Source organism: Emys orbicularis, chromosome 24 (assembly GCF_028017835.1).
Source record: "Emys orbicularis isolate rEmyOrb1 chromosome 24, rEmyOrb1.hap1, whole genome shotgun sequence".
Taxonomy (NCBI): Eukaryota; Metazoa; Chordata; order Testudines; family Emydidae; genus Emys; species Emys orbicularis.
The window spans coordinates 765109-790052 of NC_088706.1; the positions used below are offsets into that span (position 1 = coordinate 765109).

General features: G+C 52.9%; 1 protein-coding gene across 1 annotated transcript in view; it reads left to right on the forward strand.

The window, feature by feature from the left end:
- The first annotated feature begins 15414 nt into the window (after positions 1–15414).
- The window catches only part of LMNB2 (lamin B2), an 89761-nt gene continuing 80231 nt past the window's right edge, over positions 15415–24944 (forward strand). Inside the window, exon 1 of the mRNA XM_065421961.1 lies at positions 15415–15615. Coding sequence (XP_065278033.1) covers positions 15415–15615 — 201 coding nt within the window. The remainder of the gene's footprint in view (positions 15616–24944) is intronic.

Genomic DNA, 24944 nt, shown 5'->3' on the forward strand with positions numbered 1-24944 from the left:
CTCTGGCAATGCTTGCCACTTGCTGCTGCCTCTGCCTCTAGCTGTACCTGTTGTGGTTGCTGGGAGACAGCAGGCCTAAGCCAGTCCAAAGCTAAAGGCCCTCCCCGTCAACCAAGCGGGAGGGGCCATTAAACCCAGGCCACAAGTAAATTCTGAGGACATCAGCTGCCATCTAACCCTGGAGATGCCTAAGCTTCAGCCAGCTGACATGCAGAAAACTGCCTCAGTCCTGGCCCCGCCAAGCTGCTCCGCCCCAAGCTGTCACCTAAACTCTGGCAGGATTTGCAAACTAGCCATCTCTCCGTCTCGTCTGTGAGCCCGGTCTGGTAGGTGTGCTCGGAGCACAAAAGCTGGCCAAGGGGGTGATCAGAACAGGAACTCTGGGAGCTGGCTAGGTCTGTCCATCTCAGGGCACCGAATAGCCCAGCCATTCAGGCATTCACCCGTGACATGAGAGACTTGTTTTCAAATCCCTGCTCTGCTGGATTTAGAACCTGCATCTCCCACTTCCCAGGTGAGTATCCTAAACACCAGGCCATTGGTTCTCCTGGGTGTGTCTAGCTGTAATACCATGTTCTGAGGTACTACCACTTAGCCCAGCTCTTAATGATTTTACCAGGTAGTGGGGAATCTCTACTGCGGCTGCAGCCTCTGCCTTGTCTTTTGCTGCAACACTATCCCTAGATCAAAAGAATGTCAAATAGCATCCACAACAGCAGGAAGGAATACGTTTCCCAACTCCCTCTGAATTTTACTTGGATTTGGCATCAGTACTCTCTGCTTAGTGAGTGAAGTTAAGTTAGGATTACCCCCTCAGTTAGGGCATATTAAATACATTTCTGCTGCCCTTTAGTCCTACAATAAGGGTAATAACATTTCATTACCTCTGCATTCAAGACTAAAGTGAATTTTAATCCAAAACAGACAAAATTTATCACTTTGGCAAAGCAGCTCTGTCTGCTTATCACGTAGGCAGAGTCTGCGTCTCTATGCAAATATGGTCTGTTCCTGAGGTGTTTTCCCCCAGTTCACATAGGCGTGCGCAGCACATGTCATTAGGGTGTGCACCCAGGGAGCCCCACCCTAGCCCCGCCCTGCCCTGCCCTAGCCCCGCCCCCATCCACTCCCTCCTACTTCCCGCCCCCGACTGCCCCCCTCAGAACCTCCAACCCCCCCTGCTCCTTGTCCCCTGACTGCCCCCTCCTGAGACCCCCCCTACTGTAACTGCCTTCCTAGGACCCGACCCCCTACCTGTCCCCTGACTGCCCCGACCCTTAACCACACCCCTGCCCCCAGACAGACCCCCATGACTCCCATGCCTATCCAATTGCTCCCCGTCCCCTGACTGCCCCCGAGACCCTCTGGCCCATATCCAAACCGTCCGGCGCGGCCCCCTTACCACGCCGCAGCTCCGAACAGAGTCCCCACCAAATCACACCCCCTGGACATCCCCTTGACCAATGGCATGATGGCACTTACAGGGCGGGTGCAGAGAGCGCCAACCAAGCTGGAGCGCAGTGGTGGAAGAGCGCTATGACTGATGTAAGTCAACAAAGGTCATATGTAGCGCTGGGGAGGCGGTGATTGGCTGGGCGGGGGTAAGAGGGTTCTGTGTGGGGCAGTCTGGGTGCAGGCAGCTCAGTGGGGGATCTGGATGTACAGGGAGACTCCAGGTGCAGGGGTAATGGGAGTCTGCAGGGGGGACCAACTGAAAGTGGTTGGAACTCAGCGGGGGAGGGGGTCTGGGTGCAGGGGAGGTGGGGTTCATTTGGGTGAGGGTCTGGGTGTAGGTGGTTGGGGCTCAGTGGGGAGGGTGTCTGGGGGGGCTCATCAGGGTGGTACAGATGCAGGGGAGGTGGGGCTTGTCAGAGTGAGGGTTTGAGGGGCCTGCTTAACAGGGGAGCCCCAGCTGCTGCCAAGGGGATCTGCACGCTGGGCCCCCACTTCCCCATCCCCTTCTCTTCCCCATCCCATGCCCCTTCCCCACCATTCCATCTCTTCCGCATCCCATCCCCTTCCTTCCCAAACTGCCTCTTTCCCCCTGCCCCCGCTTCCCCTATCCTCTTCCTCATCCCATGCCCCTTCCCCACCACTCCATCTCCTCCGCATCCCACCCCCTTCCTTCCCAAACTGCCTCTTTCCTCCTGCCCCCGCTTCCCCTATCCTCTTCTCTTCCCCATCCCATGCCCCTTCCCCACCACTCCATCTCCTCCCCATCCCACCACCTTCCTTCCCCCCTGCACCCACTTCCCCCATCCCCTTCTCTTCCCCATCCCATGCCCCTTCCCCACCATTCCATCTCTTCCGCATCCCATCCCCTTCCTTCCCAAACTGCCTCTTTCCCCCTGCCCCCGCTTCCCCTATCCTCTTCCTCATCCCATGCCCCTTCCCCACCACTCCATCATCTCCTCCCCATCCCACTCCCTTCTTTCCCCCCTGCCTCTTTTCCCTTGCCCTGCCCCACAACTCACTCTTGTACAAAATGAAGGATGGCTCCTAGCACACAGAAGGGAGCTCAACCAGCCCTAGGACCCAGAAGGTGGTGTCCAGCTGCAAAGTCCAGGAAGCTGAGCAGCACCTTCTTTTTTCAGTGGGGCTGCAGCAACTCTGTGTTCACAGAAATTGGGGGGGGGGACAGTGGCATGACCTTGCATCCCATGTGGCCCCCCACCCCTCACCTCTATTTGGTGGGTAATGCCCCCAAACTATGTCATGAACATTCCCAATCACACACCCCTGTTTCTCCTTCACTTTCTGCAGGGAAGCAAAGAACGCTGCAGGAGGGGGACCTGGGCTGTTTTCATTCCCCCTGGGGCCCAGGAGTATCCCACACAGACCCCCACTGCCCAGCACCATCCCCAGAGACCCAGCGCCCCTACCTGCCTGCACTCCAGCCACACTCACCGGCCTGCTGGGCGGGGGCTATTTGCCTTGCCTGGGCTGAGCCAGCATCACAGCTGGGGTTGGTGGGGGAATCAGAGTGGGAGGGGGCCTGCCCCCCTCATAACCCCCTTGCCTGGGGCCCAGACGAGCCCTCCCCCCCCATGCTGGCCGAGAATGACCCGGCCCCTGCACTGATCCCAGGCGTCTCAGCCCCGGGAGGTGGGGCAGGCTGAGCAAGACGAGCTGGAGCAGCTCCCTCCCCCTCCCTGCTGGGGAGGCTCAGTCAGGGAGCTCTAGAGCTGCCCCCCCCCACAGCTCCCATTGGCCGGGGTTCCTGGCCGATGGGCTGGGAACCGGGTCAGCGCTGGGAGGGGGGCAGTGTGCAGCGTTGCCCTGCGTCTGCCGAGACTCTCCCTGCACGCAGGGATGCTGGGGAGGGGGGAGCTGCCCCCGAGGTGAGAGCACCCCACCCCCCAGCCCAACACACCCTGATCCCTGTCCCCCGACTGCCCCCACACCTTGTCCAACCCCCCTCAGGCTCCTAGCAGCGTCTGGCTCAGCACGGAGCCATACACGCAGCCCCGCCCCCCACAGCTCTGACTGCCCTGCATTAGGGTGTGCACGGGCACACCCGGCACACCCCATGCGCATGCCTATGCCAGTTCATCAGTGGATGTCAGGGGAGAGCTCATTCAGACCCCAGCTTACACAAAGGAACGAAAACTAGTGATATGAATAGAGAGTCAGTTCATCCAGATAATGTATGTAGTATTGGGTGCTCACAAGACATTTTTTGGTGGCCTCAGAGTGCGGCCACCAACTCTTGCTGGTGGCTGCTATGACATTTTTTCCTAAAATACTTAATTAACTTTAGGAAAAAGAACTAAATATGCACATATACATGTCCAAACCATAGTCATTTATTTATGTAGGATTTTTTTTTCCAGACTCAATAATAATAACGTACAGTTATCTCTATTCTTTACTGGACCTGAAGCAGTATCAAGCGGAATGCCCCAGGGGTCCATCCTGGGGCTGGTTTTGTTCAACATCTTCATTAATGATCTGAATGATGGGATGGATTGTATCCTCAGCAAGTTTGCGGATGACACTAAGCTTGGGGGGAGAGGTTAGGGTGACCAGATAACAAGTGTAAAAAGGGGTGGGGGGTAATAGGTGCCTATATAAGAAAAAGCCCCCCAAAACAGGACTGTCCCTATAAAATCGGGACATCTGGTCACCTTAGGAGAGGTAGATACTCTGGAGGGTAGGGATACGGTCCAGAGTGAATTAGACAAATTGGAGGATAGGGCCAAAAATAAATCTGATGAGGTTCAACAAGGACAAGTGCAGAGTCCTGCACTTAGGATGGAAGAATCCCAGGCACTGCTACAGTCTGGGGACCAACTGGCTAAGCGGCAGTTGTACAGAAAAGGACCTGGGGCAGTTGTGCAGAAAAGGACCCTAACGGCATATTGGGCTGCATTAGTAGGAGCATTGCCAGCAGATCGAAGGAAGTGATTATTCCCCTCTGTTCGACACTGGTGAGGCCACATCTGGAATATTGCGTCCAGTTTTGGTACCCCCACTACAGAAAGGATGTGGACAAATTGGAGAGAGTCCAGCGGAGGGCAATGAAAATGATTATGGGGCTGGGGCATATGACTTATGAGGAGAGGCTGAGGGAACAGGGCTTATATAGTCTGCAGAAGAGTGAGGGGGGATTTGATAGCAGCCTTCAACTACCTGAAGGGGGGGGTTCCAACGAGGATGGAGCTCGGCGGTTCTCAGTGGTGGCAAATGACAGAACAAAGAGCAATGGTCTCAAGTTGCAGTGGGGGAGGTCTAGGTTGGAAATTAGGAAAAATTATTTCACTAGGAGGGTGATGAAGCACTGGAATGGGTTACCTAGGGAGGTGGTGGAATCTCCTTCCTTAGAGGTTTTTAAGGCCTGGCTTGACAAAGTCCTGGCTGGGATGATTTAGTTGGCGTTGGTCCTGCTTTGAGCAGGGGGTTGGACTAGATGACCTCCTGAAGTCTCTTCCAGTCCTAAGGTCAGGGCCGGCTTTAGCAAGAGCGGGGCCTGATTCCTGGGGGCGGGGCTTGCCGCAAGCCCCGCCCCCAGGAATCGGGCTGCGCTCCGGCTGGAGCTCCAGCCGGGGTCGTGGGGCTTGGGTCTGGCCCGGAGCCGCTCAGCCGGGGCCGGGCTGGAGCTGAGCCGGGGGGCCGGGCCCGAGCCGAACCCAAGCCGGACCGGACCCGAGCCGGGGGGCCGGACCCGGGCCGGGGGGCCAGACCCGAGCCGAGGGGCCGGGCCTGAGCCGGGCTCGAGCCGAGTTGCGGGGCCTGGGCCGGACCCGAGCCGAGCCGCGGGGGTCGGGACGGAGCCGAGCCGAGCCGCGGAGGCCGGGACGGGCCCGAACCGAGGCGGGGGGCCGGGACGGGCCCGAGCCGCGCCAAGCCTTGGGGGCCGGGCCCGGCCCGAGCCGAGGGAGCCGAGCCGAGCTGCGGGGCCTGGGCCGGACCCGAGCCGAGCCGCGGGGGCCGGGACGGAGCCGAGCCGAGCGGGCCGGCGCGCTCGGCCAGAACCGGGGCCGGCGCCCCGGGGCCGGAGCTGCTGGAGCCGGAGGTGCTCGGCCGGGGCCGGACTGGGCCGCGCCGCGCCTCCCCGGAGCGCTTCTCACGTCCCCCTCCCACACCCCTGACTCAGCTTACCAGGTGCTGCCTGCCCGCCCCTGCTTCTTTTCAGACTTCCCGCGAACCTCTGATTCGCGGGAAGCAGGGGCGGGGGAGGAGCAGGGGGTGGAGCGTTCAGGGGAGGGCAGGAGGGGGAAGTGAGCTGGGGGCGGGGTGGAGAGCTGTGGCGCGGGGCCCTCTTGGCGCGGGGCCCAATTCAGCCGAATCGGCTGAATCGGCCTAAAGCCGGCCCTGCCTAAGGTTCTATGATTCTATGACCTAAACAGAATAGAAACACAAATAAGGTGCTTTGCATGTTATTGTCTTTTTTGTTGTTGTTTCTCTTGCTTTTTTGGCTGCAGTTATTTTTTTAGACTTGCTAGCTAGTAAGTCTGCTTCTGTGAAAAGTGATATTTGTATGTTTGTTAATATCACTTTTCACAGCAGCAGACATGTTAGCTGGCTGGGAGTCAGTGAAAAGTGATATTAACAATCATACAAATATCACTTTTCACAGCAGAATTACTCAGCTCTGGAGAGCTGGGGGACAAATTAAGCTGTGGATTGGGGAGTGGGTAGGGAGGCAGTGGGGGTCCGGGGTGATGGGGTGGATGGGTGAAGGACCGGGGGTGGCAGCGGGGGCCAGGGGCAATGATGGGGCTGGTGAACCTGAAGTCCATCGGCTGGGGGACGGAGGCCACTGATGCGCAGTCAAAGCCCGAAGCCTAAAGTCCCATGGTCAGAGTCCGTGACCAGAACCTGCTGCCTGCAACCCGCCACCCCAGGGCTGAAGCCAGAAGCCAGAACCCCACCGTCCCAGGAAAGGTGGAGAGCTCACTGGCTGCCTACTCCTCCAGCGTTTCTGGCTCCAGAGGACGACAGGGCCCAACCCCTTCTTACAGCTCCAGGGAAGGGGTCGCTGCTTTGCCTCCACCCCCACAGTCACCGTCCAGAAGGCTGTGGGTGCAAGAAAAGCGCCTTGTGGCCGCATGTGGCCACGGTGGCCACATTTGAGAAACGTATAGTGCAGGGGTCGGGAATCTTTCAGAAGTGGTGTGCCGAGTCTTCATTTGTTCACTCTAATTTCAGGTTTCACGTGCCAGTAATACATTTTAACGTTTTTAGAAGGTCTGTTTCTCTAAGTCTATATATAACTAAACTATTGTTGTATGTAAAGTAAATAAGGTTTTTAAAATGTTTAAGAAGCTTCATTTAAAATTAAATTAAAATGCAGAGCCCCCCCAGACTGGTGGCCAGGACCTGGGCAGTGTGAGTGCCACCGAAAATCAGCTCGCGTGCCGCCTTCGGCACGCATGCCATAGGTTGCCTACCCCTGGTATAGTGCTAGTCTGAGACCTGGGTACAATTCCCTGCTCTACCACAGACTTCGTGTGTCATTTTGTGTAAGTCACGTAGCATCACTGTGCCTCAGTTCCCCATCTCTAAAATGGGGATCACAGCACTTCTCCACTTCATGGGGTGTTGTGACTCATGAGGATAAACACATTTGAGACTGTGAGGTGCACAGATACACAGTGAGGGGGGACAGATAAGTACCTAGGGTAGATAGATAATGTTTTCACCCCTCAGCTCACACATTGGGCAAAAACTACTCTAAAACATTAGACTTGCACAGTCAAGCACACAAAAGTTAGGAAATGCCAGAATTAAGGCTGTCCAATTTCCGAAGTTTTTAAAAGCACAAACTAAGAAAACCAGAAATTCCACCATTCCATTCCATCAGTCACATTGACACCCAGATAGGGTGTCACCAATGTTGGAAATTTTAGATTCACTGCACAGACCTCTATCACTTGAGCTCACTGAGTAACTAGAAGCAGCAGTAGGCTGTTATCCTCTTTGTGGACCAGGCACTAAACGCAGGTACTGTAAGATACAAGGGGATTCACAGCTATTTGCTGGACAACAAAGCAATGTTGATATGCAGGGGGGAGGGATAGCTCAGTGGTTTGAGCGTTGGCCTGCTAAACCCAGGGTTGTGAGTTCAATCCTTGAGGGCCCCAGTTGGGGACTGATCCTGCTTTGAGCAGGGGGTTGGACTAGATGATCTCCTGAGGTCCCTTCCGACCCTAATAATCTATGAATCTTGCATTCGGTTCACGGGTTGGGTAGGGGTGAGTGTGTTGTAGTGCTTTTAGGTTATGTCTACACTACACAGCTAAAAGGCATGCAGTGTAGCCGCTGTTTGTTGGCAGGAGAGAGCTCTCCTGCCGACAAAAATCTTCCACCCCCAATGAATGGCTTTAGCATTGTCGGCAGGAGAGTGCTCCTGCTCACAAGGCGCTGCTCACACTGACGCTTGTTGTCGACAAAACTTTTGTCTTTTGGGATGTGTGTTTTTTTTAACACCTCTGAACGACAAAAGTTTTGTCTTTCACTTGCCAGTATAGACAACGCCTTAGAGGCTAGACCTTTATAACCTGCTGGGGTTCCCAGAACTGTGAGCCACTCTGTTATCCCATTCAGCCTAGGAAGTGAGAACTTTGCTGTTCAGATAGTTTGTTCAGATAGTTAAAGTTTGGCAAAGTTATAAGCAACTGAAAACAGAGCCTTATAATCAGGGCTGGCTTTAGGAAGTGCGGGGCCCAATTCGAACATTTTCGGCGGGGCCCTGGCAGGGATGACTAACAACAACAACAAAAAACCATGTAAAAAAAAGGCTTTTGTTTCTTCCATGTATTATTTACTTTCCATAACTATATAAATAATAAAATTATATATTATGTACATTGCGTCATATATGCTGTTGATCGGTTATTAATGAGCTCCGTTTCACATGTGTGGGTCCCCGCCATTCCCTGGGGTGGTGTGCACATGTGTGGGTCCCAGCTGCTCCCTGCCCCCCTCATTGAAGCAGGTGTGCAGGGTTACTGCCCTGGGAACTGCAGGGCACCAGTGGACCACCAGGGGCTGGCTGGAGGCAGGGGCTGACTGGAGGTAGGGTCTGGCTGCAGGCAGGGCAAGGGGTGCGGGGCTGGCTGGAGACAGGGGTGTGTGTGGGGCTGGCTGGCTTCAGGCAGGTCCGCAGGGGGGTGCGGCAGGGGTTGGCTGGAGACAGGGCAGAGGGTGCGGCAAGGGTTGGCTGTGGGCAGGGGTTGCAGGGCTGGCTGCAGGCAGGGCAAGGGGTGCAGGGCTGGCTGCAGGCAGGGCAGGGGGTGCAGGGCTGGCTGCAGGCAGGGCAGGGGTTGCAGGGCTGGCTGCAGGCAGGGCAGGGGGGGTGGAGCTGGCTGCAGGCAGGGCAGGGGGGGCGGGGCTGGTGCGGGCAGGGCAGGGGCTGGCTGCGGGCAGGGCAGGGGGTGCAGGGCTGGCTGCAGGCAGGGCAGGGGGGGCGGGGCTGGTGCGGGCAGGGCAGGGGCTGGCTGCGGGCAGGGGGTGCAGGGCTGGCTGGAGACAGGGGCTGGCTGCGGGCAGGGCAGGGGGTGCGGGGCTGGTGTGGGCAGGGGGTGCAGCTGGAGCCCCGGCCCTTTAAATAGCCCCCGGAGCCCCCCGCTACCCCAGGGCTCTGGGGGCTATTTAAAAGGCCCGGGGCTCCCCTGCTTCTACCGCCCTGGCCCTTTAAATAGACTAGGGAGCCCTGGGAAAGCGGCAGGGCTCCAGCGGCTATTTAAAGGGCCAGGGCAGTAGAGGCAGCGGGAGCCCTGGACTTTTTAAATAGCCCCCAGAGCCCCACAGCCCTACCCCAGGGCTCCAGCAGTGGGGCTCTGGTGGCAATTTAAAGGGCCTGGGGCTCCAGCCCCTGCTGGGAGCCCCAGGCCTTTTAAATTGCCCCCTGGGGAAGCCGGGCCACGCCGGTACGCCGTACCGGGGCTTGGGCGCGGGGCCCTCTTAAGTGTGGGGCCCGATTCAGGGAAATTGGTTGAATTGGCCTAAAGCCGGCCCTGCTTATAATGGAACTTTTTAGGCAGCCTTAACCATAGGTTCACTACCAGTGCTGCCTATAAATGACATATTGTGAGACTTGAAATAAAATCATGAGAATTGGCAGCACTATACCATCTTTAATGAATTTGCTTTACAGAGTGTGTATGCTGTATGGTGTTTGAGTACACCTCTACCCCGCTATAACGCGGTCGTGGGGAGCCAAAAATCCCTACCGCGTTATAGCTGAAACCCCGTTATATCGGGGTAGGGGTGGCAGGGCTCCGGCGGTGATTTAAAGAGCTCCGGGCTCCAGCCGCTGCGGGGAGCCCCAGGCCCTTTAAATCGCTGGCAAGCCCCACTGCCGCAGCCCCGGGGTAGGAGCGGCAGGGCTCCGGCGGTGATTTAAAGGGCCCGGGGCTCCCCGCAGCAGCCGGATTCCCGGACTCTTTACAGCACCGGCGAGCCCCACTGCCGGAACCCTGGGGTAGCGGCGGCAGGGCTCCAGTGGTGATTTAAAGGGCCTGGGGCTCCCCACAGCAGCCGGAGCCCCGGACCCTTTAAAGTGCTGCCGGAGCCCCGCTGCTACCGCACTATATGCGAACCCGTGTTATAGCGGGGTAGAGGTGTATTCAATTATTAGATCTCTCTTCTCCAGCTCCCTCTCTCAAGCCCTGGTCAAACAGGGCTGAATTTACAAAAATTGCTTAATTGACGAACAGTGTGTGCTGTGGTGGCTGCTCAGCTGTTTGGTAGCAATTGGTGAGTCTTCAGATATAAAAACGGAGAGTTTGCATCTCAGAAGAAGCCCAGCACAGATGGTTCCAAGCACAGCAAAGTGCTTCAGTTTTGCCAGGTTAAAAACAATTGATGCCTCCTGGAAATGTTTGATAGACATTTGATTTGGCTAAATCTGCTTATTTGCATCTTTATTTTCCTTCCAGTTTTTTACAAGATTCTTGTATTTTAGGAGTTTGACTTGTTTCTGCTCCTTATTCTTCACCCATGGTCACAATTATTTTGCAACACAGTTGTTTAGAGAAGAGTTTGAGTATGTCTTTAAGTGAGGAATAAACAGCAGTAGTTGATGAATTACTGAGGGCTTGTCTATACTTCTAGCACTGCAGCTGCGACAGTGTAGCTGTGCTGCTGTAGCGCTTAGTGAAGACATTACCTACACCAATGGGAGAACTTCCTTTGTCAGCGTAGGTACTCCACCTCCCGACAGGTCATAGCTATGTCGATGGGAGAAGCCCTCCCATTGACAGAGCGCTGTCTACACTGGGGGTTAGGTCGATATAACTACGTTACTCAGGGGTGTGGATTTTCCATACCCTTGAGTGACATAGTTATACCAACATAAGTTCCTCATGTGGACCAAGTCTGAGCAACAATGATCCTGGTTTTATGGAAATTATTGAGAGGTGAAACCTCCCTGTAAAATTACATACTGTAAGGACAGCAAAATTCCTTTCAGATAAAATGTCTTTCCTTGTTTTCCATGAGGCATTTTTACCTCCCTAATCTGAAGATTTCAATGCGGTTATGGTGTTGGTAGTATTATTTCAATAGAGCTTTAATTGAGATTGTGCAGTTAAATTTAATTAACTCTTTAGGATTTTAGTGAATTTGCCTTTTCCCCAAAAAATTATTTTTATATTGAAGATGCTGAAATTTTCCAAATAAGAAAACACATTTGTTGGTACTGCGTGATTACAATACGTTCATGTCCTTTGCTTGAACTTCCCATGTATTCATTGTTTTAAATTGTCATCTAGAATTTCAGAAAAGATCAAACTACCCAGCCCTGAGAACATCATGGTATCACTTTATCACAGCATCATACTGCAGCTGAATATACAGGAGATGCAACCTTATTCCTGTGCATTTAGGTTAAGTATAACTGTATTTAAAATGAGGTAATAAAATACAGGGTTAGGCCTGGATCCACAAAGGGACTTAGGAGTCGCAGTGTCAAGTTTTAGGTACCTAGAAAATCACAGGACTAGCACTGCAGTCCCTGAAGCCTGAGCTAGGTGCCTAGGCTCCCTATGCAATAGGGAAGGTTAGGCACCTAAGAATGCGATCCCCAAAAGCCAGCACTCTAGCTGGGGACCCACCGAAACTAGCCAATGGGAGATGCTAATAAGAAAGGTGTCTCCAAAGCCATGCCTCTATCACAGAGATATGTGCTTAAATCTGGGCTGCAGCGAGGCACCAATCTCTGCTTGTGATCCATGAATGTGAACCCTTCTTCTAGAGTCAGGCAGCTGCAATACCTAAGTCTTTTCTTGTTAGGTGCCTGCCACACTGCACACAAAATGGCCAGAGCTGGTGGTGCTGCGCACCTTATAACTTTTAGCCCAGTGGTTAGAGCGCAGCTGAAGGGGGACTTGAACCTGTGTCTCCCACATGTGTGTGTAGGAGTGGGGGCAGGGCCAGCTTTAGGACCTGCGGGGCCCAATTCAAATACCCGGCGGTGGTCCGGGTCTTCGGCAGCACTTCCGCGGCACTGAAGGACCCCCCGCCGCCGAAGTGCCGCCGAAGTGCCGCCGAAGACCCGGAGCGGACCGCCGCTGGGTGAATAAAAAAAATTAAAAATTTAAAAAGGCGCCTAAGGCGCGGGGCCCTCTTAGGTGCGGGCGCGGGGCCCGATTCCTAAAGCCGGCCCTGGGTGGGGGGCATGCTAACAGTGGACAAGCTATAAGAGGGGCACTGCCGCCTCTCTCTTGTCCTCCTCGAGCCAGCTTTTGAATGGGGCCTGACCCAGCAGGCAGCCTGTAAGCCTGCCTGCTGGATCAGGGCCTGCAGGTGAGATAGGGGCTCCTCCACCTAGCATCCCCGGTTCATGGATCATCCTTAGGCAGGAGATAGGCATCTGGACGCCTACAGTAAGGCAGAAGTGCATATGCCTAGAGGCAGAAACAGAGGCACTTAGGAAACTTTTACCTTGAAAACTTAGGCACCAGTGAGTTTAGATGCCTACAGGATTCGGCTGCAGGAGTGCTGTGGATTGCAGTGGTGCCTAAAACTGGGATTTAGGTGCCTAAATCTTTATGGACCTGGGTCTTAATGCTCATTACTTCCATCATTGTTGGAATGAGTTTTGGGCTCCTATGCCGTGATCTCAGGTGAGATTTTCAAAGGTATTTAGGTGCCTAAGATAAAGATAGGTGCCTATTGGGATTTTCAAAAGTGCCTAAGGTAGGGTTACCATCTTTCAGGTTCCCAAAATGAGGACACAGCCGAAAGGGGGGGGGGGGGGGGAGTTGGAAGGGGGGCACAGTTGGGGAGTGCTGGATAGGATATGGTGCTGGAAGGGTGTGTGTGTACTGTGGGGGGGTATTTGGGGGGCGCTGGAGGGGTCTGTGTACTGGGAGGGGTACCTGGGGGTGCTGGAAGGGGAACCTGCAATCTCAATCTCAAGATGGGGTGCAGTGTCGCTTCCTGTCACGATGGTAGGGCGGCTGGTGCAGGCCCCGGATACAGCGCCATCCATCCATCAACATCTCCCTGCCTCTTACCCTCTCCAGGGCTGGGAGCTGGGGCCTGGGTGGGCAGGATCCGGCATCTGTGGCTGCAGTGGAGGGACCAATCCGGATTTGGAGACAGCTCTTTCTGAGCTGCAACATCTTCTCCGCAAAAATCCCGGACATTTCCTCTAATTTGAAAAATACACCCAGACAGAGGATCAAAAAAGAGGAAATGTCAGGGAAAACCCAGACATATAGTAACTCTAGCCTAAGGGCTTGTCTACACTTAACACACTGTAGCAATGCTTCAGTGAATCTACCTCCCCCAAAAGAATTCTCCCGCTAAGCTAGCACTGTGTGCATTGTGGATTTTTGACACCCCTGAGTGACATAGTTATACTGACCAAATTTGCTGGTGTAGACCAGGCTAAGCAGGTTAGGCACCTAACTCCCATAGAAATCAATTGAAATTAGGTACCTAACCTGCTGAGGTACTTTTGAAAACCCCATTAGGTGTTTATCAGCATCTTTAGGCAACTAAATACCCTGGGAAATCTGGCCCTTGCTGCCTCTCGCTTCCTGGTGAGTCTCTCTCTAGTAGGGTTGCCAACTTTCTAATTGCAGAAAACCAAACACCCTTTCCCTGCACCTTCCCCCAGACCCCGCCCCTTCCCCACCCCTTCTCCGAGGCCCCCCCCAACCTACACCATCCCCCCTCCCTCCCTCGCTCTCCCCCATCCTCAATCACTTGCTCATTTTCACCAGGCTGGGATAGGGGGTTGGGGTGTGGGAGGAGGTGTGGGTTCCAGCTAGGGGTGTGGGCTCTGGGATGAGGGGCTTGGGGTACAGGAGGGGGCTGAGGGGTGGGGCCTAGGGGTTTGGAGTGTGGGAGGGGGCTCTGGGCTCGGGGGGATGGGAAGGGGTGAGGGCTCCGGTTGGGGGCTCTGGGGTGAGCCTGGGGCTGAGGGGCTTGGGGTGCGGAAGGAGGTGTGGGGTGCAGGCTCCAGGAGGGGGGTTTGGGGTACGGGCTCCAGGCGGTGCTGACCTCAGGCGGTCTTGGCATTTCCCAGGGATGGAGGAAGTCAGCACGGCTCCTGGGAAGCGGATGGCATGTCCCATCGGCTCCTAGGCGGAGGGGCGGCCAGGAAGCTCCGCATGCTGCTCCTGTCCACAGGTGCTGCCCCTGGTTCCCGGCCAATGGGAGCTGCGGAGCCGGCGCTTGGGGCAGGGGCACCGTGCAGAACCCCTGTGGCTGCCCCTCCGCTTAGGAGTTGGAGGGCCATGCCAGCTGCTTCGCAGAAGCTGCGCGGAGCTGGGAACAGAGCCTGACTGCCCCGCTGACTCTGCGGCCAATCGGACTTTTAGCAGCCCAGTCAGCTGTGCTGACCGGAGCCGCTGGGGTCCCTTTTCAACTGGGTGTTCTGGTCGAAAACCAGACACCTGGCAACCCTACTATCTAGCTACAAGACTCTGTCGGGAAGAGTTCCCCCTTCTCCAACTGATAAAGGGATCCCCTAATCCTGTTATAGGCCTTGTCTAGTTTGGGATTTGATGGTGTGATGTCAGGTGTTAGCTAAGGTGTTTGAAAGTGTGTGTAATTTAACACATGCCAAACTGGTCGCATTACAGCACAGGCCTCCCCAGACGTTTCCAGCTTGTTAGAGTTAGTTAACTCCGTCCAACACCACCTCTGTTCTCTGAGGCTAGCCTAGACAAAGCGGTGAGCAGCACAAGGAGAGTGGTTTTCAGCAGGGGATTCAGGGGGCCTGGGGCAAAGCAATTTCGGGGACCCATAAAAAAAGTTGCAGTACTATAGAATACTATATTCTCGTGGGGGCCCCTGCAGGGCCCGGGGCAAATTGCCCCACTTGCCCCCCCTCTGGGCGGCCCTGGTTTTCAGTTGTGCCAGCTACAGTTGAAAAGCCAGCTGTCATGCTTGAAGCCAGCTAGTGGCCTTGTTGTAGCCTAAGGGAGACTCCTGGGGGAGCCTAGGTTGCTAAAATGGCTTCCAAGGGGTCAGCCTGCCTCATGAAGGAGCTTTTCACTGCTAGTCAGTTAAAAGGACACTCCAAAGTGCACCTCGGCCGGTTCCTGCCAGGTCAAGGCCTGAGGGGGTGTGTGGGTGGGGAGGCCCCGCCCCTTGCATAGGGCCAGCCAGGGCACCTCCAAGCTCAGCCTTACACGCGAGAAATAAGGGCTGACAGACACTGCGCGGAGTCGGACGCAGGGTTGTTGGCATCGAGCCACAAAATGGAGGCCAGTTTGTGACTACAATCCCCAGCATGCCCTGCGGTAGGGGTTCCCGCCATCTTTGATTCCTCGCCGCCCTCGGCCGCTCCCAGAGCACAGCCGCCGGCGGCCATCTTGGCGCGGAGACTTCATTTCCCAGGTGGCGCCGCGCAGCTAGGAGGCGGTTCCCTCCGCCATCTTGCCGTTCCCTCCCTCCCTCAGTGTGGCCGGATTGAATGAGCGCGCCGCTTGCTCGTCCCGCGAAGCGAGCGCCATGTCGGGCACCCCGAGCCGCGCCGCCCCCGGCGGGACCCCGCTCTCCCCTGCCCGCATCTCCCGGCTGCAAGAGAAGGAGGAGCTGCGGCAGCTCAATGACCGCCTGGCCGTCTACATCGACCGGGTGCGAGCGCTGGAGCTGGAGAACGACCGGTTACTGCTGAAGATTTCCGAGAAGGAGGAGGTCACCACCCGGGAGGTAGCGTGGGGAGATGGGCGCGGGGGCCGCCGGGACCCGCCCGCCCTCCTTGGAACCCGGCTGGCGGGGGCTTACCTGAGTGAGGGGCGGGGGCTCGTGACCGGCTGCCCTGCCTGAGCCTTGCGGTGCCGGGGCGGCGGGGGTCTCTGGTCGGTCCCCCCGCTGGGAGTGGTCTCGAAAGACTGCTCTGAGAGAGAGGTTGCGCCCGTTCTGGGCGCCGCTTGCACAGTGTGTGGGGGGGGGTAGACTCCGTCCCGCCTGTGGGGGTCTCGTTTAGCGAGGCGTGGGGGGGGGGCGTGGCGGGGCTGCCTGTGGGGGTCTCGCCTAGCGAGGCATGGGGGGGGGCTGTGGGGGTCTCGCCTAGCGAGGCATGGGGGGGGGCTGTGGGGGTCTCGCCTAGCGAGGCATGGGGGGGCTGTGGGGGTCTCGCCTAGCGAGGCATGGGGGGAGGTGGGGGGGCTGTGGCGGGGAGGCTAGGGCAGGTTTGTGTGGTGGCTGTTACCCTAGCATTACATGTTGTATTCGTTTGGTGGAGTTGATTAACCAGCGAGCAGGAATGAACTCTCTGAAGTCTTTCAAATATCTGAATCTAAATTGTAGTAACAGAGATTTGTGCTCTAGTTATGCGATGGTCGTATTTGTGATCTCAATAGGGAAGATTTTTGGAAACAGAAGTGTCTCTAAAACTACTTATGGGAGGTGCTCAGATACAGTGGTAATGGTTGTGACTATAAGAACCTAGCTAGATCGGTGAATAATTGCAAAGTACTCTGTAGTGTGTAATTAGCTATTACAGGGTTGTAGCATTAACACTTTTTTAAGAAAGACATGTTTATATTTTTAATACCCAGTGATGTAGGTTAGATGTATACTTGAAATGGCTGGCTTTGTTCATCTTTTTCATAGTCTCCTCTCAGTTCTGTGTCACTTGTTCTTATGTAAGGTGATCTTGTCAACTAATAACAAGGAGTCCGGTGGCACCTTAAAGACTAACAGATTTCTCTGTTAGTCTTTAAGGTGCCACCGAACTCCTCGTTGTTTTTCTGGATGCAGACTACCAGGGCTACCCCTCTGATACATGTCAACTAATGCTGCCAGGCTTGCTAATAAAGTCAGTTACTCCTGTTTTTGTGTGTTTACCTCATCCCACTAAGAAATCTGTCCTATAGATATAGATATGCTATTTTGCTGTAATTAACTTCCAAGGTGGCCTTCAGTGTGCTTCATTTCACATCAGCGTGTCTTCATGTGGTATTTGGAACTACAGGAAAATATTGTTTGCCTGGCAGGTAGTACTTAACAGTTTAGAGTTAGAAATTGTATTTAGGGTAAACAAAATTCTTGATCTTAATTAAGCCTGGGGGCATTATGCGCCAAAAAAATCTGCAAAAAAACTTAAAAATTCTGCATATTTTGTCAAAATAACACAATATAATCTCACCAGTTTCAATTAGTTTTGATGATTTATTTCAAAAAATCTGTCAGCAAGTATGTGGGTAACAATACAGACAACAAAAAAGATTCAGGAAATGTTTTTTGACAAATAGATTCCTTACTAGGCATATTACTACAGAACTCTGAATAATAATTTATTTAAAACTACAATACAGAACCGTATTTCCTGCATCCCTCAGAAGCAGTGCAAAGGCTTGGGGGAGTCAGGGGTAATGATGGAGCTGAGGGAGAGGGAAGTAAATTGCTGGGAAGGCGCCTGGGTGTGAACTTGGAGGGTTGTTGGGTATGGGTGGGAAAAGTATGGAACAGGTATTTTTGGGGGTGTGGGGAGGGATTGTTAGGGAGCTTCCCCCATGCAGACCCTGGCTCACCCCTATTCTCTCCCATTCAGTCAGGCACATCTGTCCCTGCTCTCCTGTGTTCCTGCACCGCATGTGTCCTTGCACTCCTTGTCCACATGTCCCTCCACCCCCACTCATACACCCCCTCTTCCCATCCCCAGATGGCCCTGCTCCCCTGTCCCCATGTGTCTCTGTGCCCACACTCAGCCCCTCCCCTGTCCCTATTTGTCCCTATACCCCCATCTGTCTCTGTGCCCACACTCAGCCACCCTCTGTCCCTATGTAGCTCTGCACCCCGTCATAGAAGATTAGGATTGGAAGAGACCTCAGGAGATCAGCTAGTCCAACCCCCTGCTCAAAGCAGGACCAACACCAACTAAATCATCCCAGCTAGAGCTTTGTCAAGCCAGGCCTTATAAACCTCTAAGGATGGAGATTCCACCACCTCCCTAGGTAACCCATTCCAGTGCTTCACCACCCTCGTAGTAAAAGTGTTTCCTAATATCGAACCTAGACCTCCCCCACTGCAACTTGAGACCATTGCTCTTTGTTTTGTCATCTGCACCACTGAGAACCGCCGAGCTCCATCCTCGTTGGAACCCCCCCCCGTTCAGGTAGTTGAAGGCTGCTATCAAATCCCCCCTCACTGTTCTCTTCTGCAGACTATATAAGCCCAGTTCCCTCAGCCTCTCCTCATAAGTCATGTGCCCCAGCCCCATAATCATTTTCATTGCCCTCCGCTGGATTCTCTCCAATTTGTCCACATCCTTTCTGGAGTGGGGGCCCCAAAACTGGACGCAGTACTCCAGATGTGGCCTCACCAGTGCCAAATAGAGGGGAATAATCACTTCCCTCGATCTGCTGGCAGTGCTCCTACTAATGCAGCCCAATATGCTGTTAGCCTTCTTGGCAACAAGGGCACACTGTTGACTCCTATCCAGCTTCTCATCCATTGTAATCCCCAGGTCCTTTTCTGCAGAACTACCACTTAGCAAGTTGATCCCCAGCCTGTAGCAGTGTATGGGATTCTTCCTTCCTAAGTGCAGGACTCTGCACTTGTCCTTGTTGAACCTTATCAGATTTCTTTTGGCCCAATCCTCCAATTTGTCTAGGTCACTCTGGACCCTATCCCTACCCTCCAGCCTATCTACCTCTCCCCCCAGCTTAGTGTCATCTGCGAGCTTGCTAAGGGTGCAATCTGACCCATCATCCAGATCATTAATGAAGATGTTGAAGAAAACCGGCCCCAGGACCGACCCCTGGGGCACTCTGCTTGATACCAGCTGCCAATTAGACATCAAGCCATTGATCACTACTCGTTGAGCCCGACAATCTAGCTAGCTTTCTATCCACTGTCCCCCATCACCATGTGGCCTTGCACCTCCCTCTCCTCTGTGGCCCTATGCCTCCACTTCTGTTCACCCCCTGCCCCAGTCTGTCCTCCCCCACTAGCCCTTATAAGCCCCTGTCTCTCTCCCCCCCCCCCCCAGCAGCCCCATGCTGTCTGTCTCCCCATAACCCCTGTCTCCTGACCTGGCCTGACAGGCGCTGCGAAGAAGGCAGGCTCTTTCTTTTCCTTAGCTGGCTGGGAACTGCTGCTGTGGTCTTTCACCACAGTGCCCTCTGGTGGGCAAAAAGCAGAACTGCAGCAACATTTCAGCAGAAGCTTTTTTCTTTGTAAAAAATTAAAAATGTGTGGCTCATTAATTATGCACACATACAGCACAGAATTTCCCCAGGAGTAATAGATAAATGACTGTTTAAAGGAGTTGAGTATCGGTCTTTATAGTTACAATAGTCACAAATTTAGCTTGTTAGTATAATATAGTTTGTATGTGTAATTGGAAGGATGGATTTTGGTAACTTTGGGTGGCATACAGATTAAACAACGTTTAGACAAAGATAGTTATTTCACTTGCTACTGTACATGCATAGAACCCACATTTTGTAACAGTAGTGAGAGAGCAAACTGTTGAAACTAAACTTCTGTGAAAAGGCTGTTGACTGTAACTGCCTGTTATAATAGGTGTTGATGCCAAGAATGGTGACAGAACTCTTGTTTTTTCTTTATTTTAATGGTTGGTATTGACTTGTTGAAAAGTCAGATTATTGTTCTTGGATTAATGTAGTGAGTTTCTGTAGATTGTGTATGAGGAGAGTTTTGTTTTGAGAATAGCAAGTTTACCTGGGAACTAAACTGAGTTCAAGTACTCTATTCTGTTGTGCTTAAAGGTTAGTTTCAGAGTATTGGTGATAGTGTAACCCAGGGGTCTCAAATTCAAATGACCACGAGGGCCACAAGAGGACTTGTACATTGGCCCGAGGGCTGCATTTACTGACACCTCCCCCCCGCCGCTGCCCTTGGCCCTGCCCCCACTCCACCCCTTCCATGAGGTCCTGCCCCTGCCTCGCCTCTTCCCACCCCTTCCCTGCCCCCATTCCACCCCTTCCCTGAAATCCCCCCAACTCCGCCCCCTCCCTCCCCCAGGGGGTGCAGGAGGGGTGTGGGGTGTGGCGGGGACTCGCAGCAGGGAGTTGGGGTGTGGGGTGCAGAGTTGGGGTGCAGGAGGGGTGGGGTGTGGCAGGAGGCTCAGGGCAGGGGGTTGGGGTGCAGGGTGTGGCAGGGGACTCGGGACAGGGGGTCGGGGTGCAGGAGGGGGTTCAGGGCAGGGGGTTGGGGTGCAGCAGGGGGCTCAGGGCAGGGGGTTTGGCTGCAGGAGGAGTTCGGGGGGCGGGCTCCGGCCGGACACGCACCGGGGCAGGGCAGGCTCCCTGCCCCCTTGCCGCTCCGGGAAGCGGACGGAATCTGGGGAAGGAGGGGCGCAGGGGTGTGTGTGGCTGTTGCTTCAGGCACTGCCCCCAGCAGCTCCCATTGGCCGGGGTTCCCGAGATTCCGGCCGCTTCCCGGAGCGGTGTGGGGGCAGGGCAGGCAGGGAGCCTGCCCTGCTCCCAGTGCGCGTCGGGCCGGAGCCGCTCTAGGTAAATGTTGGGGGAGGGCAGGGGGGCTGCGAGGATCTCGTGGGCTGCGTGTTTGAGACCCCTGGTGTAACCTGTACATTTTGAACCAGTTATAGATATATTTATACATATAAAACCTCTTTAGCATACCTCTTCCTGCTTAGATTCATGCATTTTAAATATATTCATTCTACTTGATAGAAAGCCATGGTGGGAAACATCCTGGCACTGAATTATGCATTTTAAGACTCCTAACCTCTTGAAGACTGGCAAATAGTCATCCTTCTGGTAGTAAAGGAACAATTTTTTTTCTTTTGCAGTCTTGCAGTAATTCCATATACTTTGACATGTGCTGATGTTTCAACAAGTTTTAACATAGGTATTAAAATAAACGTTATACATCACTTTTTTAGTGAGTGGCTGTTCACAGGATGCAAGTGACACTTCATTTAGAAGCTGATTCTCTTGTTGGCCAAGCATCCCCAAACTAGGAGTACATGCTCTGTTATTGTTTGACGCTTGTAGATTAGAGTTCTGCTCAGGTCTAATTTTTAAGCCTGGCATGGACCCAAAACCACCTGACCTGATCCCACCCCAAGAAGGTCAAGTCATTTTCCAGCCTGCCCCCAACCCATGTCCCAAACCTGAGTCAGTGCCACCGCTTCCTGCCTGTAGGGTTGATATGGCAACTCTATGCCAGCTCCTACTGGCTGTTACTCTTTTGCAGTACTGTGTGCGTGCTGTAAAGCAGTGTTTTTCAAAGTTCAGGTCGCTACACAGTACTGGGTTGCGGCATGTAAGGCACTGGGTCGCCTTGCTCAGAACCCAGGGACCCTAGCGGCTCTGGTCAGCACTGCCGACCGGGGCATTAAAAGTCCTGTCGGTGGTGCTGCCCAGCTAAGGCCTACCTGCTCCGAAACTGCGCTGTGTCCCAGATGTGGCCAGCAGCGGTTCCGGTTTCTAGGCAGGGGGGCCACGGGGAGCCAGACCTGTGGCTGGCTGCTTCCAGGGCGCAGTGCGGTCCGCGGTGCCTGGACAGGCGGGAAGCCTGCCTCTGCATCCCAGCTGTGCTGCTGACCGGGAGCCACCCAAGGTAAGCCCGTGCCCCAATCCCCTGCCCCAGCCCTGAGCTCCCCCCCCCCCCCCAAACCTGGGACCCCTTCCTGCCTGCCAAACCCCTCATCCTCGGCCCCCCCAGAGTCTGCACCCCAGTCCAGAGCCCTAACCCCCTCCCGCACCCCAGCCCTGAGCCCCTCCCACACCCCAAACCCCTCATCCCCAGCTCTGTTGGGTTGTAGGCATCAACAATTTTCTTTAACTGGGTCCCCAGAAAAAAAAGTTTCTGAAAACAGTGGTTCTCAAACTTTTGTACTGGTGACCCCTTTCACATAGCAAGCCTCTGAGTGCAACCCCCTTTATAAATTAAAAACACTTTTAAATGCTTGAGGCAAAGCTGGGTTTGGGGTGCAGGCTGACAGCTCTCGACTCACCCCCCCCATAGATTCTAGTACTGGAAGGGACCTCGAGAGGTCATTGAGTCCAGTCCCCTGCCCTCATGGCAGGACCAAATACTGTCTAGACCATCCTTGATAGACATTTATCTAACCTACTCTTAAATATCTCCAGAGATGGAGATTCCACAACCTCCCTAGGCAATTTATTCCAGTGTTTAACCACCCTAACAGTTAGGAACTCTCCCCTAATGTTCAACCTAAACCTCCCTTGCTGCAGTTTAAGCCCATTGCTTCTTGTTCTATCCTTAGGCCTGGTCCACACTAACCCCCCACTTCGGACTAAGGTAAGCAAATTCAGCTACGTTAATAACGTAGCTGAATTCGAAGTACCTTAGTCCGAACTTACCGCGGGTCCAGACGCTGCAGGCAGGCTCCCCCGTCGATGCCGCGTACTCCTCTCGCTGAGCGGGAGTACCGGCGTCGACGGCAAGCACTTCCGGGATCGATTTATCGCGTCTAGACAAGACGCGATAAATCGATCCCAGAAGATCGATCGCTTACATCCGGACCAGGAAGTAAGTATAGACATACCCTTAGACTAAGGTGAACAAGTTTTCTCCCTCCTTCTTATGACACCCTTTTAGATACCTGAAAACTGCTATCATGTCCCCTCTGTCTTCTCCTTTTCAAACTAAACAAACCCAATTCTTTCAGCCTTCCTTCATAGGTCATGTTCTCAAGATCTTTAATCATTCTTGTTGCTCTTCTCTGGACCCTCTCCAATTTCTCCACATTTTTCTTGAAATGCGGTGCCCAGAACTGGACACAATACTCCAGTTGAGGCCTAACCAGCGCAGAGTAGAGCGGAAGAATGACTTCTCGTGTCTTGCTCACAACACACCTGTTAATACATCCCAGAATCACGTTTGCTTTTTTTGCAACAGCATCACACTGTTGACTCATATTTAGCTTGTGGTCCACTATAACCCCTAGATCTCTTTCTGCCGTACTCCTTCCTAGACAGTCTCTTCCCATTCTGTATGTGTGAAACTGATTTTTCCTTCCTAAGTGGAGCACTTTGCATTTGTCTTTATTAAACTTCATCCTGTTTACCTCAGACCATTTCTCCAATTTGTCCAGATCATTTTGAATTATGACCCTGTCCTCCAAAGCAGTTGCAATCCCTCCCAGTTTGGTATCATCTGCAAACTTAATAAGCCTACTTTCTATGCCAATATCTAAGTCGTTAATGAAGATATTGAACAGAGCCGGTCCCAAAACAGATCCCTGCGGAACCCCACTTGTTATGCCTTTCCAGCAGGATTGGGAACCATTAATAACAACTCTCTGAGTACAGTTATTCAGCCAGTTATGCATCCACCTTATAGTAGCTTCATCTAAATTGTATTTGCCTAGTTTATCAATAAGAATATCATGCGAGACCGTATCAAATGCCTTACTAAAGTCTAGGTATACCACATCCACAGCTTCTCCCTTATCCACAAGACTCGTTATCCTATCAAAGAAAGTTATGAGATTGGTTTGACACGATTTGTTCTTTACAAATCCATGCTGGCTATTCCCTATCACCTTACCACCTTCCAAGTGTTTGCAGATGATTTCCTTAATTTCTTGCTCCATTATCTTCCCTGGCACAGAAGTTAAACTAACTGGTCTGTAGTTTCCTGGGTTGCTTTTATTTCCCTTTTTATAGATGGGCACTATATCCCGACCCCCAGTTTGAGGATCCCTGCTGTAGAGTGAGAGGTGCTGTGACCCATTGGTGCACACGCTCTGCAGCATGCACAGTGCTGCCCCTACAAGCCAGAGAAGGTCCTCAGAGGCGACCCAGATTCGACATGTGTTGTCTGCTCTTGTTGGGTTCCAAGGCTCTATTGTAGATAATATTAAATCAGTCAACCTTTTTCTAAACTTTATAAAATGAACATGTTGTTTCTTATGACTGATATTGAGCATTTTTTCTGAAAATTAATGGTATGTTCATGTAGCTAAGCAGGATCGGTTTGCTGGAAACTCACTCTTCCTGAAAGGTCTCAGTTACGGAATTTTTCAGACCTTACAATAACTTCACGATGCAGACATTAGGTAAATCTCTATTTCACTGAAACTACACTAAATCTTTGAGGCTGCACCTCCTAAGTTCTCTTATCCTCTTAGAATATTGCAGGTGGTTATTGTTTTTTAGCTTCAGAATTTTAATGAAAGCTCAGTGATTAAATAGGCAGCCAAATGGATGGACAACAGTGATCTGCTCAGGCATGACCATTCATAAAGCCATGGCAAATGAGGATTTTCCACAGGTATATCAAGGATCGAGAAATTATTCATATTCCTGCCTTGATTGTGGAAAGAACTGAGGAAAAATGCTGCATCCCATTGTCACCTGGCCAGTTTTATATTTATTTGTATTACCATAGCTCCTGCAAACGCTAGATTTTGGACTGGACTCCACTGTGCTGGGTGCTGTACAAATAACAAAAAAGATGGTCCCTGCCCCCAAAGAGCTTACAATTTAAATATTGTATAGTTTTTCATGGAAAAATACTTCCCCTGTGGCAAGGTGATTTCCTAGAAGAGCTGACATGAGAACAGAGCATGTATCAGCCATTCTTCAAGATGTGAGTAGTGGCAGATATTCAAAAAGCCAAAAGCCTTAAATTGAAAATTAGTTTTATTTAGGTTGAAATTTGTTCACAATTTGCCCCTAAGCCGCAGTTCAAAGAATAAGGGATTACTTTGCATTGTTTGTCTTGGAGTTGTACTTCATTGCATGTCTTAACTAATTCCACATGTTGGACAGTATGGTTCTTAAATGATGGGAACACTATTGTTCTGAGCCCTTTCCTCCCACTCAACTGTCAATCTCTTCTTTCTTGTGCTCATTTTAGTTTCCATCTTCGAGTGGGAAGTGATAAGGTGTCTGGAATATTACCTTTCTGGGAGGCAAAAATGGTGGGACTCTTTGGTGTCTTCAGTGTTCTGAGAATGCTCTGTTCTGCTTTATAATTAGAGGTCTGCATGGAAACAAAATTTGTATCTGCATCCGATCCACAAACATGGTCTGCAGATATAAAGTGGATATTTGCAGGGCTCTAGACAT